General features: G+C 47.2%; 1 protein-coding gene across 2 annotated transcripts in view; it reads right to left on the reverse strand.

The window, feature by feature from the left end:
• Positions 1 to 16,675, reverse strand: part of GRIK3 (glutamate ionotropic receptor kainate type subunit 3) — a 234,016-nt gene that overhangs the window by 86,979 nt on the left and 130,362 nt on the right. For both annotated transcript variants that reach the window (XM_054012104.1, XM_054012105.1), the window contains exons 3-5: positions 13,380 to 13,637; positions 11,724 to 11,905; positions 6,458 to 6,511 (exon numbers count right to left, since the gene is read on the reverse strand). In XM_054012104.1, coding sequence (XP_053868079.1) covers positions 6,458 to 6,511; positions 11,724 to 11,905; positions 13,380 to 13,637 — 494 coding nt within the window. The remainder of the gene's footprint in view (positions 1 to 6,457; positions 6,512 to 11,723; positions 11,906 to 13,379; positions 13,638 to 16,675) is intronic.

The raw sequence follows: 16,675 nt of genomic DNA on the forward strand, positions 1-16,675 counted from the left end.
TGTGAGCTGTGAAAAGGGTCCATGCTGGGAAGTTAAAATGCCACGGGGTTCCTTCCTTTATGGAAAATGACACTTTCTGGAACCTCAGCCCCATGATTCTTTATTACTGACTGCACCAGGGCAGCTCGTCCCTGAGGGCTGCAGGGCTGAGGCCAGCCAACCCTGCCTACTGACGAGGCACGCCTGGGTGGGGCCCGAGGCCTCCTGGTAGAGAGCAGTAGGGTGAAGCAGCGCACTGGGACAGAGGAAGAGCTCGGTGTGCGGCCAACTAAACCAGGCTGGGTATGAACTTTTGTGTTACGGGTACGGGGTTCCTTCTGGGGTCTCTCGGGGGATTGTTTGAACCATTTTGGTTATTAAGAATCCTCAGGCTTGTTTGAATCATTTCTGTTATTAAACCGTCCCCGGGTGGGGGTGCTGTTAGCCACAAGACTGACTGCACTGGAGTTCTCAAAGGGCCTGCAAGAGAAGGCTAACAGGGGCAGGCCGCATGCAAAATGACCCCTGGCCTTGAGAGGGGTCAGCTACACTGATGTAAATATAGGGTGACCAGATGTCCTGATCTTATAGGGACAGTCCTGATATTTGGGGCTTTGTATTATATAGGCACCTATTACCCCCCACGCCTGCCCCGATTTTTCACACTTGCTGTCTGGTCACCCTATGTAAATAGTCTTTAACAGTACAAGTGAGGGGACCCCCAAGTTGTGTGGAAGGCAGGGAACTTTGCAATGACATGAGGTGAAGTCCCTAGATCTACGGGACATGTGCGAGGTGTGTTGATTTAGGGATTTACAAAACCCTACAAGATTAGATGAACAGCCTGGCTGACCCCCAAAGCTAACCCAACAGGTGTCTGGTTCTTCGTTCAGTGTCAAAAACCCAAAGTGCAAATTGGGGATGAGTTTGATACTAGGCTGTAATTTGGGAAGTATGTTCATCTCCATCACATTCAGTCATTCTCTGCCGCGTTATTCACACCGTATTCACGTGCAAAGCCCACTACAGTATTTAGGGAAGATGGCAATTTTCAAATGCCTGCTCGACGAAAACTCCACGCACCTTTATCCCACCTAGCGTACTGTACCCCCTTCTGTGCCCAGATCGAATGGAGGAGTTTGTCAAAGGAAGTAGCCAAGTCACAGATTAAATCTTGCTCTGTGTCCTAGCAGAGCAGCGCCCGCTGCTTCCCACAAGCACGTGGTCCGACCTGCTTCAGGGCCAGCTGCTACTGCAGCAGGGGGTTCACATAAGCCGCTTAGAGAGCTCCCTGCTGAGTCCATAGTACAGTTGAGGGTGTGTCGCCTGACCTACAAAGACCTCCATGGGAAGCGCTCTAGCTGCCTGTGGTTGCCTCTCCGTCCATGACAGCTATAATCCCGCACAACGGTGCAGCTCTACACCAATGGGGGAGACCCATGGGTGCAGGGGACCAGATGTTCCCAGGCTATGGAGCTCACCGCCCTGAGAAAGAACCTGGGATCCAGCCACTCTCAGGCCTAGAGACAAGACTCAGTTCTTCAACTTCAACAGTTTCTGCACGTACACTGTCCCCTGCACACGTACACAACTCACACATGCAAACACAGGGAGCCCTAGGAACTCAGCAAGCCATTTCTCTTTCCAGCTGGGAAGGGAGAAAGGGAGAGACTGTTGTTGTCATTTCTCCTCGTAAACCCTCTCTTATCGCTGTGGTGACAGGGGCTGTCTAAGGAGAGAGCATTTCTGGAATGTGGAGTGAATGGCTGTTCATGGGGGAATTTCCACCCTATTAATCCCAGCCTCAGTGTCCACCCACACGGGCCAGTGCTTTGTTTTCTGGCAAAGCTTTGTTATTGTGGGTAGTAATGAGGTCTCCCTGCTATGGCTCAAAGGGGCTGAAGCGATAAGGATGGGTATACGTTTATTGTTCCCAGAAGGGATTTTGAAAAGTTGGGTTATATTTTAACCGTTAATTGATCCCCTGCTGGTGAAGTCTCGTTTTTCTGTCTGATAGTCTCTGGCAGTCCCTGTGTGAGTCATCTGGCCCAGATTGCTTGTGCAATGAGGCAGGGATCACTGGGTGCACGTCTCAATACAGGAGAGAGATGGTCCATACAATATACCACTTCAGCCACACAATTCCATTCTGCCCAAGGGTGAGTTAAAGAACAGACCATCATGTTTCCTGCATTGGCCAGTGTGCCGGTATAGGCAGCATACTGCAAACACACAGACGCAGTTTGGGAGATTACTGGGCGATGTTAACAGCACGCGTAGCAATTTGCTGGATTTTGTTAGCTGTTCAAGAGCAGCACTGGGAAGAGTTAGCGAGGCCAGAGCGCTGTCTGGTACGGAAGCTTTGCCCAAGCAGGTATCGAGTTTAGGAATAGGCTTGGCAACTCCTTAAGGGGATTCATCCAGGAGACAACAGGGAATCTCTCAGTGAGGAAGCAAGGACTGGAGATCTTTGTGCATCTTACTGGCGGGACACTGATCTCTCCTGACACCCAACAGGAACCAGCTTAGCTATGCAAATGTGGTTTTTGGTGAAGTCACAGGCAGGAGCAGCGCAAGGGTTTTTGCTGCCCTAGGCGGGGGGTCCTTCCGTGCTCCCGGTCTTCGGCGGCAATTCTGCGGCGGGGGGGTCCTTCCGCGCTCCCAGTCTTCGGCGGCAATTCTGCGGCGGGGGGGTCCTTCCGCGCTCCCGGTCTTTGGGACACTTCGGCGGCGGGTCCCGGAGCGAGTGAAGGACCCGCCACAGAATTGCTGCCGAAGACCCAGAGCGCTGAAGGACCCCCCCGCCGCAGAATTGCCACCCTCCAAATCCTGATGCCCTAGGCGACTGCCTAGGTCGCCTAAATGGAAGCGCCGACCCTGGTCACAGGCTGACCCTGTGTAATGACCCTGATGGCGCACTCTCCTGCTTGCAGAATTTGTAATTTATGGAACAGCTGACAGAGCATTGGCCCCAAATGCAGAACCGTAATCAGAGTGTGATAAAACCAGCACATTCCAGACCTCTATGACTGCACGCTCAGTAGAAGAACTGGGAATCGTTGCAGCTATTGGGCCTTAATAAGCCTTTAGGGCCTGCTTTTATTTTTAAAAGCTGGCCTCCTATTTTGCACCCTCAAAGTGCACAGCTGATGCCATGTAGATGTTTGCAGGTCCAGTCACCAATCACACCCACAAAGAATTGCATTGCCCATTTTTCACCTGCAACATTTTAGGTAGAAAACCAGAGATCTAGTTAAAGAGCAGGCTGAAAATCAGACTTGAGTGTCATCTCGTAAATGATGCCAGGTGACTGAACTCAGAGTGCGGATGTTTAATCGCAGCAGGGTTTGGATGGTTAAGATCATCTTTATCTCAGACTATGGGTTTATTAGTCTATTGCTCGACCCCAGGGGAACAGTTTTCGTATTCCTCATTCTTCCAGCAATCAGAATTTTTAGGCATAGAGTATCTGTTAGTGCTTCGGGAAAAGGTGATGAATTCATTTCTGAGGCAGCAGATTCACTTCCACAGCTTTAATTGTACATGACAAAGTCCATCCAGCTAGCTCCAACTGACCTCCATGACCTCCTATCTCTCTATTCCCCTCTCTGCCATGCCTCCAGCACTGGCCTCCGTTCTCACCCTGCCCATACTCTGGGTGTGACTATCTCCTGTTCTGCGTCTCTTGTAGCCCTTCACTTCCCCAAGGGCCTGATTTCGCAACCATGGAAGCTAACTTGAGTCTTTCCACTCTCCTCCAGCCCATTTGAAATCTCAGCTGAAATCTGACTCTCCAGCTTCTAGAGATAAAAGGACAATTAAGAATTCAAACTGAGTTGCAAAAATTGCAAGGGAAAAAAAATCACCGTATTAGTCCCTCCCAGACCTTCTGCTCCTGCCTCTCCTATATCTGCAACTTGGAGCATCTGTTTCCATTTTCCAGTTCATCTCCCTTTTCCTTCCGTCACAGACTCTGGTGCTTCAGATTCATCCCCGCCCCCCTTCTCGGGAACATTGCTTTTCAGAGTTACTGAGCTGCTTTTACACCCCTGACATTTCCCAGCTAAAAGTTCCTAGCGGAAGCTCCACCTTCCATGACAGACATTGCTTCTTGAGAGTCTACACCAGCAGAGATCAGGGATCTATTGTGTTAGCAGCTCTGCAGACACACAGAAAGGGGCGGGGACTTGCTATGGTCCAAATCCAGCAACAACTGCACTGACAACCCCCATTTGACTTCAGCAGAGCTCTTTGGCTTTGGATGTCACCTAGCACCACGGGGCCCTGATCTTGGCTTAGGCCTCCAGATGCTACTGTAATAATAAGAAAGTCAGGCACCTGATTCCCTGTTTCAACACAACTAACTGATTTCAGAGTAGCAGCCGTGTTAGTCTGTATCCGCAAAAAGAACAGGAGTCCTTGTGGCACCTTAGAGACTAACACATTTATTTGAGCATTAGCCCATGAAAGCTTCATGCCCAAATAAATGTGTTAGTCTTTAAGGTGCCACAAGGACTCCTGTTCTTTTTATCGACGTGACCTGCCTCCCTGATGTGCTGAGTTTCACAGGAGTAGGGTGAGCTGAAAGCCAGTCCAGTTTAATTTAAATGCCTAATAATCAGGTCTGCCCCAAGTCTTCCGCTGTGCAATTTCCCACTCAGGCTCAGAGTAAGAGTCCTCCAGGTACTGAACTCACCCTTCGCAGTACACACGGCTACAGATTGCATCAGCGTTAAGCCTTAGCCCTCTTCAGAGCCGTGCAATGTGCAGCGGAGATCTTGAGCTCGGCTGGATGAGTGGAGTACGCAGCAGAACGTCAGCCCTCTTCCCCCTTTATTCTAGCTCCTCTATTGGTGCATGCGCCTACCTGAGACGCTGCCCTGCGCACGTTCTTTCACTCTGAGCTTGGTGCACAGGTTCTAAGGACACTCCGTAGCTTGAGTCCCCAGCTTTCCTGAACTACCCTCAAACAGCTGCATTAGGGAGACGTCTCTTTGTACGGGCGCCGCACAATCCTACAAGCTGCGGAGCCATTTCTAGAGGTGCCCAATGGGAGCTGAGGGTGCTGAGCCCCGTGCAGGATCAAACCCTAACTCATATGGAAGCAGGGGCTATGCTTGACACCAGACAACGGCCTCGCGGGGCATCTTGCCGGCTCCCGGCTCCCATCTCTGTTAGACGGAAGATCAAGAGGGGGCCCGACATATTGAACTCAGGTTTGCTGTTAGTCACAGTGGTGAAACTTTCCATGCTAAATGGTGATCCAGTGTATTCAGCACTGATTAGGGACCTTTCAGAAACATTCCCTGTAACATAATAGACTAATTCATTAGCGCCCCATGGGTCTAGTACGGTCGAAGCTGGAGAATGCGCATTGTAAGCTAGGAAAACACTGCCTTCAGGAATAATAGATTAAAACGTTTCTCCCATGGTATAACTGTTATTTCAGGAAAGTGGCATTAATTGCGATTGCTTATCTATTAATTTATTATCATTTCCCCCTCCCCAGGCTTTACCTACACATGAGATGTACTATGAGCTCAGCTGGGACTGATTAATAGGAGGTTATCTGGGAACTGCTTAAAGCTGCCTGGAATAGATAATGGCAGTAGGAGTAATTAAAATGTCTTTTGTATTTGAAAAATAAGTTTTGCAAATTTTAAGGGTTAGTTTATTATGTTTCTTTCCTAAATGGGAAAGATACATGAGTTTTTTTAGCATCATGCCAAATTCAGGAGAGTCCCAGACAATAACACCCTAAATTAAAACAAAAACAAAAACAAAACACATGCCAAGAAAAATGCCTCCTGGAGTCAGAGGGGAACTAGCCCATGTTTAACGAGACTGAAGATAATTTCAAGCTGAATTCTTCTCATGCAAAATAAACCTGCCGTGTCGAAATATCTACCAGAGCAAGGAGGGTTAGGATGCGGTTCTCAAAAGAGCCTCAGCAGAGAGGTTCCCAACATCTGTTGAATTTCAGCACCCACAAATCCCATCCACAATGGCTAAGGCCCTTTGCTCACACGCTGAAAGCTAAGCATGTGGACGTCGCACCGAGACCAAAATGATGGGAGGAAAAGAAGTTGAATAAATAGTGCGGGACTGATTCTCTTCTTGCCGCCACTTGTGTATATGTGGAGTAACTCCAGACAAGTAAATGCAGTTACACTGATGAAAAGCAGCGTGCGTGAGAGGGGAACCAGCGTGTCTGTTAACATGAACGGTTACGTGATGCTTCAATGTGAAGGCCGGTTTAAATGAAAAAATAAATGATTTTAGACCAAAGCTAAGTAAAACCTCCTAGTCACTGTTCTGTTAATACAGGTCCACCCTGCCCCTCCAGGGTCCAGGAGCTGTATGACACACCCAGAAAAAAGCATTCCGTACGGCTCGCTGACTACATGCAGCACCTGCTCACATTTCATTCCCGGTGCATGGGGACAGGAAAAGGAGTTGCATTGATTTGATACTTTACCAGAGTAGTGAAGATGAAGTGGTAGTATTCCGTCATCATTCCCATTGCCATAGCCTTAAGAAGAGTGGGGGGAAAAGAGGGTTAGCCAGATGTCTGGTAAAACTGTCTAGAAGAAACAGTGAAAGAAAAACACCTGAAGGGCTGATACATGCAGAGAGATGAAACAGGAAACACATTTGGATGCTGGACTGATTCTGCAAAGTGCTTAAGCATGCGCTTAACTTTAAGTTCCTGGGACATAAGCATATGCTTACATGCTTTGCTGAATCAAGGCCTACAACCCCTGTGGCCTGTTTTAAACAGGTACTGAGCACATTCAGATCCCATTGACTTCAGTGGGGCATGGCGCTCCAGCAGTGAGAAAAATCCAGAGATTTTACTACAACACCTGGGCATCAGGGCCGTAGCAACAAAGAACGTGGCCCCCTCCGAACGGTGGCCCCCTCCGAACATATGTCCGGGTGTGGCCCCTTACAATGCAGAAACTGGAATGCGGTATTTATTTTGCCACTTTTAGGGGCCCCCTTCCTTGCGGGGCCCCTCCGGTCGGAGGGTACGGAGGGCGCTCGCTACGCCGCTGCTGGGCATCTCCACATGTCCTATACCAGTGAAATCCTAACACTGACAATCAGCTGGCCGCTGCTGGCCTGGCTGGGACAGAGGGAGAAAGATATGGCTGTGCTTACTTCTTGAGGAAGGTCGTCCGGATACCATGGTGATGGGCAACATTATAGGAACCTAGGCAGACAAACAGCCCACCACCAGAGTACTGCTGCCTTGTGTTGATCTTAAAAGGTGAAGTGTAAAGCTTTTTATTCCTTACATTTGTATTGGCATTGCTGTGTATTTCCATCTGTCGCGGCTAGTGTGGGTCTTTGGTGCCTACCACATTCATACAACTCATTTTTTAAAAACGGCTGTTCCCCTTTTTTCTGAACATAATCAACGGAGGATTATAATTAGCATTTGGGACTCTAATTAGAAATATTTTGGGGGTCAGAAAAAGTCCAGGGGGGGAGGAGAATGGAGGGAAGCCACTCAGCCGTTCAGTATTATTCTCTCAATGAAGTCAAATCAATTAGTATACATTTAAAACTGCTTGATGGGCTGAAAGGACTGCTCCAGAAATGGAGCAAAATCTGGCACCCAGGGCAATGTTTACTATTTCCAAGAAGCATTGCAGTAGATCTTAATAGTTGGCTGGAATGAAGGGCGAGACAGTTTCTGGCAGGAAGCAGGAGCTGCAGATGTCCAGAGAAACAAATAGCTATTTTTTTTCATAGCTGCCTTAGCTCCTTTAGTCTGGAGGAAATCGCATGTCAGCATCTTTGAAGCACAGGGTGTAAAGCAGTGATCAGTTAATAGATGCAATATTTTAGTGTTTCCTTCTACAGCTAATCTTTGAGATGCAAAAGGGATCAGGGCAGACCAAGAAGCAGGAGTCCATATAAACGATGACTCGCACACATCATTGCCGTGATGGATATTAATAAAACTAGACTGAATGAATAATTCTACGATACATATCACTGAATCTTTTGGACCAGAAAGAGCCTGGAGTAAATCACCAAATCCAGTCCCCTTGCAACAGGGCACAGCCCTAGTGTATCTAGGAAAGGAATCCTCCTGGAAATGTTTTCAAACAGAAGGGAGGTTTGGGTTTTTGACCTTGGGGGATGTTTGCTTCTCTCTGCTTTCTGTTTGGTTCTGCTACAATTACTAGGGCAGAGTTTAGCTCAGAGGAAGAGAAGGACAGTTTGAAAAGAAGCAGGGGGTTAGGAAACATGGAGAGGATGGGCCAATCCAGATCGCAGGGCCTAGAAACCCAGAATCCAAAGTTTTCCCTTAATTCCATTCCTTGACCTGGATGTCTTTAAAAAACATGATGCTATTAATGCAAAAATAACCAGGTCTCTGGTATCAGCAGAAGATTTCGACCCAGAGCAATGAGGCTGTAATTCTCTGAGTCATCCATGATGGTAAATGTTAATGTGCCGGGGCCCAATCCTGCCATCACATGCTGGTGTGAGGCATGAGTCTGAAGGCAGAAAATGCCTCTGCTTTTATAAAGAAATAAAGCAAAAAACAACCCGCAGAACGGTAGAGAGGCTATCAACAAACACCAGGAGGAGAGAGAGTGGGAGCTGTAGTAAAAGTAGAACTGTGCAGAATAGGAGTTCCGCAATCCATTCACAGACAGCGGCCAAGGAGGAGGAGAGAGAAAGTTGGGAGTTCAGAGAACAGATGTGATTGTAAACTCGTGACCAGAAAGACTGAGACCAGACATACCTGGCAACAAAGCCTTTTCTCAAGTGAAATTATAGTGCAAGAGGATAAAACAGCAAATACTTTAACTCCCTGGTGCTATCCCAAGAAACTCCACATCTGCTTCCTGGGAATGGGATAGTCTTATATGTGCTATCTGTGTTATTGAAGCTGTTGGGATAGTCCTTCGTGGGTTAGTGGGGTTTAAAAGGATTGCCCAGGGTGACTATGAGTTGCCTTGAAGCCATAATCGCTATGGGGACATTTTTAATGACTGTGTTAAATAGACCGGGACCCAGATTTTCAAATGTGACTCATAATCCAGGGTGCCCAACTTGGGCCACCTCCGAGGGGCCTGAGTTGAAGAGAGCACTTTCTGAAAATCAGACGGTGTTAAGGCATCTCACACTGCACACCCAAAAATCAGGAGTCACTTTTGGAAAACGTGTCCTATATCTATGTTATTTAATGGGGCAGCTTGGCAGGATTCCTCTCCTGCTTTGCATGCCAAATGTGTCCAGTGCAATAGGTGAACTCAGAGCAAAAGCTGTAGGCCAGGCTTGCGTGTGGTTTAATTGGCATGTTTGCTAAAGTCTCCCAGAAGGGAATAATACAGAAAAGTTGCTATTGTTTAACAGAAAGTGTCTGGTTCTGAATCATAACCCTTTTGCACAAACGTGTGACGCGTGATGCGCTGTTCCTGTATCTTGCGCAGTCTTCTTCCCCTCCCGCCCCACTAATTCAAAGTGGGAACAGAACCCTACCATTCTAATCTGGTGGAAATTGACAGTCACTTTGCACTGGTGTAAAGGCCTGCAGAAGTTGCAGGGGATGAGCAGATTGGACTCACGGTCTCCATAACCCTTCCTGCAGAGAGCAAGGCTCCATTTCACCAGTATCATGCCAGATTCATACTTGCTGCCAGTCAGAAAAGATGCAGGAAAAAATTGGAACTATCACCACTCCTCAATCCACCCCCCTGCCCCCCAGATATGAGCACTGACTGTGGCAGATGCCATGGGGAGAGCTTGGTACACAGCAGGGGGCTTTGCCAGTATTAAATAAGTGCCTCTGCAAAAACACACAGACGCCAATTGAGGTGCGGGTGGAGCGGGGTTGTAACATTTCTCCAGAGCTCTTAAGGTCATTTGGTGCTCGATCCTGGACAACCAGCAATTCTCGTTGGCAGTGTTTCTCAAGGCCAATCAGCACACAGCTGCAGCCCATGTGACATCCTCAGGGCCACACAGGTAATATATATTATTATGCGGATGCAACCCCCATAACACATAGAGAGCTGCATATGCAGCCCACAATGGTAAATAGGTTGAGAACCACTGGTCTATGGATTATAAGTAAATACCCCTGGTTTTTGTTTCCTAAAAAAACCCACATACAAGAAACCTTTCATGCCCTCGTCCCCCAAGCTCCCATTATTCTTTACCCACACTGATGAGCAGAGCAGATGGCACAATAAACTATCAAAAATTGCATAATAAGTGAACAGCACCAAATACAGCCAGCCTGTTAAGATAATAGACAGGAGATGAGGATTCCTTTCATTACTTCGTTAAATAATCCCTCCCTGGCTTTCTGATCTCTGGACACTTCCCCTCATTTTGCAGTAGCACAGAATTCCCTCTTCGGTGTGCTGGGCTGCTTAGTCCTTCAAGGGCAGAACGTTTATTTAAACAATATGTTGGGTCTCCCTGGGCTGGGATAAAAAAAATCAGCAAATGCAAGTGTGATTTAACTCTCCTAGAGCAGACATTTCTTACCCTAATGGCATGTACCTAAGGGGGAGAGGAAGGGGTGAAATCCAGGCCTGCTGGCATGTGAGAGACACAAATCAAGAAGCAGAAAAAAAGCTGGTCAATGGGAAATCACTGACATCTAGGCTCACACTCGGAGAATTACCCAACATAGCAATAAAAGGACCCAGAAATGTGGCAATCTTGGACTTTCCATTGTGACCAAATTTGTGGTTTCTTGTGTGTGTGTGTGTGTGTGTGCATGCGCACACGCGTACATCACAGATCTTATCCAAAATGTAGCTTTCTACAGAATGTTCTTAGCTGTGTGTGTACACGCGTACCTCGCAGCAGTTCCTACCAAAATGTAGCATCTCGTGTAATGTCCCCGTGTGTGCGTGCTCACGGGGCCTGCGGCAGGACAGATGGGAGAGATGACATGAAACCAGGAAGTAATACAACATTCGTGCAGGGACGGGGCTAAATGAACAGTGACAGAAGTGGCCAAGAGCAGAATTTGATTTGATACATTGGCTGACAAAGGGAGAAACAAGTGCTGCACTCACGCACTGAGGGCTGGAGAGCCGCTTGCGTGGCACAGAGGAAATGGTATATGATCATATAGTTAAAGACTGAAGCCAATGCAGCTGCACCCACTATTACCAGCTGAGGCTCTGGCCTTGTATCCTAACTAGAGCTGGTTGGATTTTTTTCCCTCCCTGAAGTGGATAACTTTTACTTTTCATTATTTGGGGGTTTTTTTCCCAAAGAAAAGTTGAAATTTCCTGCAGAAATCAGACACTTTCCTGAAAATTTTCATTTAGTCAAAAAACTAATTTTGCAACAAAAAAGTGTTGACAGCAATGGTGTGGCCAGCCTTAATTTTAATACCGATGCACAAGGGAGCCGAGTTGGGGTTACCAATGGAGCCCTAACTTTGGTGTTCTCTGTGTGCTCTGCACTGCAACCTGACCCTTGTAGCATAGTTCTTTGTACAAAACCTGTGATTTTCAGATGTAAAAACCATGTGTAGGGGAAGTCGCTTTAACTATAGCCTCAGAACATTGCCCAAAAGAGCCTAAGCAAAGCATTTGCCACTGCAAAAGTCCCATATTTATTGTAAAGGACGTTACCTGCAGGGGCACACCACAGGTGTCTCAGCTGGATTATCATCCTTGCATGAGCATGAATTCCCAGAGGCTTCCCACCTTCCAAAGGACCCCTCCTGCGGCAGCCCCTCCGGAGCTCACCTGTTTGAGAATCTGAGCTGCCATCAGGTGGTTGCAGTCGAAGATGATGCGGAATTCCCGGCCTCTCTTCATCTCCTTCAGCAGGGGCCTGGCATCCTCCGTGTCGATGGGCAGCTGGCGGATCTTCAGCCGGATGTTGTACCTTGATGGGGCCATGATAAGCTCCTGCAGCCGTATCAGGCCTTAGAGAGCAGCATTTCAAAAAGACAAAACCCACAGCATTATCAGGGCGGGCTGCTCTTGCCAGCAGCGGGTCCCTTCCACATCCACTGGGCTCCGGGTTCCTCCACACACTCTTACTGGGCAACTGTTAATTTTCATTCACAATTTGATTTCACAAAATAATTTCCCTTCCCCCCTCCACCCCCCAATATTTAGCATTTTTTAAATGTCTACCGAAATAAAGGATGCAGCTGGGCCGCGGTTTTAAATTTCAACCACATCTACGGCAATTGTTTTCCAACTTTTACTGTATCAGAAACCCCATTCCTAATAACCCACCTTCCATCTAGCTGAGATCTAACCAGGATGCGCCCTTCCCCCTACTATTTGGCCATGTGGCATTAGCAGGACAGTCATGACCCCCTACAGCTTTGGGGTCATGCCCCTGCAAATTAAGAGCCTGTGTTCCAGGGAAAAGAGAGAGCTTGACAACCAGCCAGCCAACAACTCCAAAATCTGTTTCATTTACTGTGTATAGATTAAAAAAGAAAAAAAAGTCCAATTAACTGAGACTTGGGTCAAGCCGAGTCTTTAGGGGTAATTAATTCCAATCTGAAGAGAAGAATCTCGTCTCTATCATATTATATTACGGCCATAACTGTGGGCAGAAAAAGAAAATAATCGGAGACTTTCTTTCTACCCATGCACTCATTTCTTTCCTCTGGAGAAAGCACAGTGCCGTGCGGGCCACAGCTGGTTAAAGTTAGTGTGATCTAGCGGTGCAAGAAGAAACCCAATAGAAGGCCGTTGCAAAGGAGGGAGAGACAATGACAAGTGTCCTCGTGCAAAATGGAAGACGTGCATTTGAACATGTCACGGAGGGGAATATACAGGGAGCCACATTAGTCAACAGCAATGTCACACGGCATTCTTCTCAGCACTTCCCCTAAGGAAACTAGCTGGTTTCGTGAAATTGTCTTGAACAAGCGACCCAACATGATTTTATCTTTAGAGCAGGTGCTTTGCTGGGCTTTGTTCCCCTATCATCAGCTCCCTCTACCTGCAAACGTCTGTAAGGTGCATTCTATGGTATGAGCCAGACAACCAAGGCTTTGTAGGCTCAGTTATGCCATTAGCGGGAGCTTTGTGCCCTCAGCTTTGTACCTGCCAAATTCTCTGCTCATGTAAATTGACACTGCGCCGCTGCCTTCAGTGAAGTGGCACCAGTTACACTGGCAGAGAACTTCATCCTTCATCTGGCCCTTGTCAGCAGCCGTGGTGATGAAGGCTAGCCCCATTGACAAGTCTGTAAAAGCTTTAGACATATTCCAAATAACCCTGTGCGCTTCTGCTGTGAGTTCATGAGGAATTCGGATCTGTCCGTGAGGACTCGTCTCACTGCACATAACACGATTTTACTCCACCAGGGCACATGGGAAAAGTCCCGAAACGGAACCCACAATAAATGAGCTGCTTCGCTCCCCCTTCACCTACCTGTACTGTCATCATAAACAACGGTAGCTGACCTCCATTTCAAATACTGTACAAGGTCCAGAATGGCCTGGCTGAGAGAAGCATAGTCGGGGTAAAGGTTGACATAGAAAGTGTCCTTGTTATCCAAAGGGTGATGCTTCCACCGAAGTTGTATATGGGGGACTTCCAGTGCATTGCAAATAGACTGAACAGCATTGGTGCAGGAGCCTTGAGAAGGCCCGAATATTGCTACAACCCCCAGGGCGAGCTGGTCACAGGCTGGAATAGAAAGGGATCGAGGCTGTCAATACACCAGACAATATCCCTCCTGGGACTGATTAACACTGGGGGAGGCAAGCCCACGCAGAGCGTGTCACTAATTCAGTCCTATCACAAACAGCAAAGCTCTGGTGCTTTGTCTTGGCACATGGAGAGAGATAGAGCGGCATGTATGGGGATGGATGGACAGACAGACAGAAGCCTCTGGGTACCAACCAAAATATAAATATTAAAAAAGAAAGGAACAGAGAGGAGAGGCAGAGAGGCAGGTAAGGTTCCATAGACAGACGAGAGATGACAGGTCAGGTTCTAGATCAAGGAATGATTATCCAAGCCTGATACAGCTGAGGGAATGTACAAAGTCATAGAATCATAGAATCATAGAATAGCAGAGTTGGAAGGGACCTCAAGAGGTCATCTAGTCCAACCCCCTGCTCAAAGCAGGACCAATTCCCAGCTAAATCATCCCAGCCAGGGCTTTGTCAAGCCGGGCCTTAAAAACCTCCAAGGAAGGAGACTCCACCACCTCCCTAGGTAACGCATTCCAGTGTTTCACCACCCTCCTAGTGAAATAGTTTTTCCTGATATCCAACCTGGACCTCCCCCACTGCAACTTGAGACCATTGCTCCTTGTTCTGTCATCTGCCACCACTGAGAACAGCCGAGCTCCATCCTCTTTGGAACCCCCCTTCAGGTAGTTGAAGGCTGCTATCAAATCCCCCCTCATTCTTCTCTTCTGGAGACTAAACAATCCCAGTTCTCTCAGCCTCTCCTCATAAGTCATGTGCTCCAGACCCCTAATCATTTTTGTTGCCCTCCGCTGGACTCTTTCCAATTTTTCCACATCCTTCTTGTAGTGTGGGGACCAAAACTGGACACAGTATTCCAGATGAGGCCTCACCAATGTCGAATAAAGGGGAACGATCACGTTCCTCGATCTGCTGGCAATGCCCCTACTTATACAGCCCAAAATGCCGTTAGCCTTCTTGGCAACAAGAGCACACTGTTGACTCATATCCAGCTTCTCGTCCACTGTGACCCCTAGGTCCTTTTCAGCAGAACTGCTGCCTAGCCACTCGGTCCCTAGTCTGTAGCAGTGCATGGGATTCTTCCGTCCTAAGTGCAGGACTCTGCACTTGTCCTTGTTGAACCTCATCAGGTTTTTTTCTGCCCAATCCTCTAATTTGTCTAGGTCCCTCTGTATCCGATCCCTACCCTCTAATGTATCTACCACGCCTCCTAGTTTAGTGTCATCTGCAAACTTGCTGAGAGTGCAGTCCACACCATCCTCCAGATCATTAATAAAGATATTAAACAAAACCGGCCCCAGGACCGACCCTTGGGGCACTCCACTTGAAACCGGCTGCCAACTAGACATGGAGCCATTGATCACTACCCGTTGAGCCCGATGATCTAGCCAGCTTTCTATCCACCTTACAGTCCATTCATCCAGCCCATACTTCTTTAACTTGGTGGCAAGAATACTGTGGGAGACAGTATCAAAAGCTTTGCTAAAGTCAAGAAATAACACATCCACTGCTTTCCCCTCATCCACAGAGCCAGTTATCTCATCATAGAAGGCAAGTCTTGAGATTTTCGGGATTTTTTCCTTACGCACAAATCTTTCATTTTTTAATCCCAGCTCTGCACGGTAATAACATTGACTGGTCTTTAGTTAATGGCACTATCCTATCAACAGCGCTGGGTCACAGAGCCCTCTCCTATCTCATAAAGAGTGACCATAAAGCCAAGCTCCAGCGATGAGACATTCTCCGAGGCCTGACTGCCATCTTCACCTACTCCAAGCAGCCCTTAGCAAGTAGCTCCATTGATCTTTGCAGAATTACTTGCAGGAGTAATTGCTACTTAAGGCGATTGAGAACAGAATTAGGCCCTGCAGTGATGGTCACTTGGGCAGCGACTGGTATAAATATAGAGCTGGGCAAAAAATTCCCACTGAATTGTCTTGAAAATGAAAATTGGCTTTTTGACAAAACTGAAATTTTCATTAAAAACTTCAATTTTCTTCTAAATTTTGCATTAAAAAAAAATGAAAACCTAAGATATGGGAGTTTGGGGTTTGGGATTTTTAAAGAAAAACCTGAAATTTTCACCGAAAAAGAAACCACTTATTTCCCAATCAGCTCAATATGAAAAAGGATTGATTCCTATTTGCATGATAAACAATGCCCGTTTTTCTGGGCTCCCTACTGGTTTGAATCCCATGCGACTGAAACTTACCATAGCCATTGGCGGTCTGGAAGCATCTCCCCCACACCTCTCTTTCCATACAAAAATGATCTGTGATTTATTCAATATATTTTCAGTGGCCAGAAAACAGGGGTGGATGGCTGGTGAGATTTTTGGATTTTGGTTTGTAGGTTTCATTTAGTTTACTGTGAATGCATGGTTTAAGCTTAAAACCCAGATATTTTGCAGATGCTTAGCATAGACTGGGGCTTTGACTCCATCGTTACATTAAATAACACGCAAATTATTTCATTCTGAAATGCATACAGCAATTACTTTTTAAAAATAAAATATATTTATCTGTGTCAAGCTCAGCAATGACCATGGTTTAGACTGAGAGACTTACTAACACTTACAGGATTAACCCTCTAGCCCTTACACACGTGAACAGCCCCTTTCTATTGGGATGCCAGCTGACACAGAGCTCAGCGAGGCCAGTCACCCCGCCGGAATATCAGGCCCTTGCTTGCATGCTTTGCTGCATGGGGACTGGATTGAGGATTGAGACCCATAGCAAGGTATTGTACTCCTCCATGCTGCTCTGCTCCGAGAGTTATCAGATATATGGTGACATCCTGACCCCACTGAAGCCAGAAAGTTTTGCCACAATGGGGCCAGAAATTCAATCATATTTGGTATGGAAGTGACACCAGGGGTCACCAGAGGGGACAGAACTCCAAATCTTCAGTACAAAAAGCATAAGGCTCAAAGGACTAGGTCTGCTAGCCGTTGGCAGTACTAGGTTCTTATCCTCTGTGTAGGGAAACCACTAGATAAATTACCAGATG

The sequence above is a fragment of the Malaclemys terrapin genome, chromosome 22, assembly GCF_027887155.1.
Source record: "Malaclemys terrapin pileata isolate rMalTer1 chromosome 22, rMalTer1.hap1, whole genome shotgun sequence".
NCBI classification, from domain to species: Eukaryota; Metazoa; Chordata; order Testudines; family Emydidae; genus Malaclemys; species Malaclemys terrapin.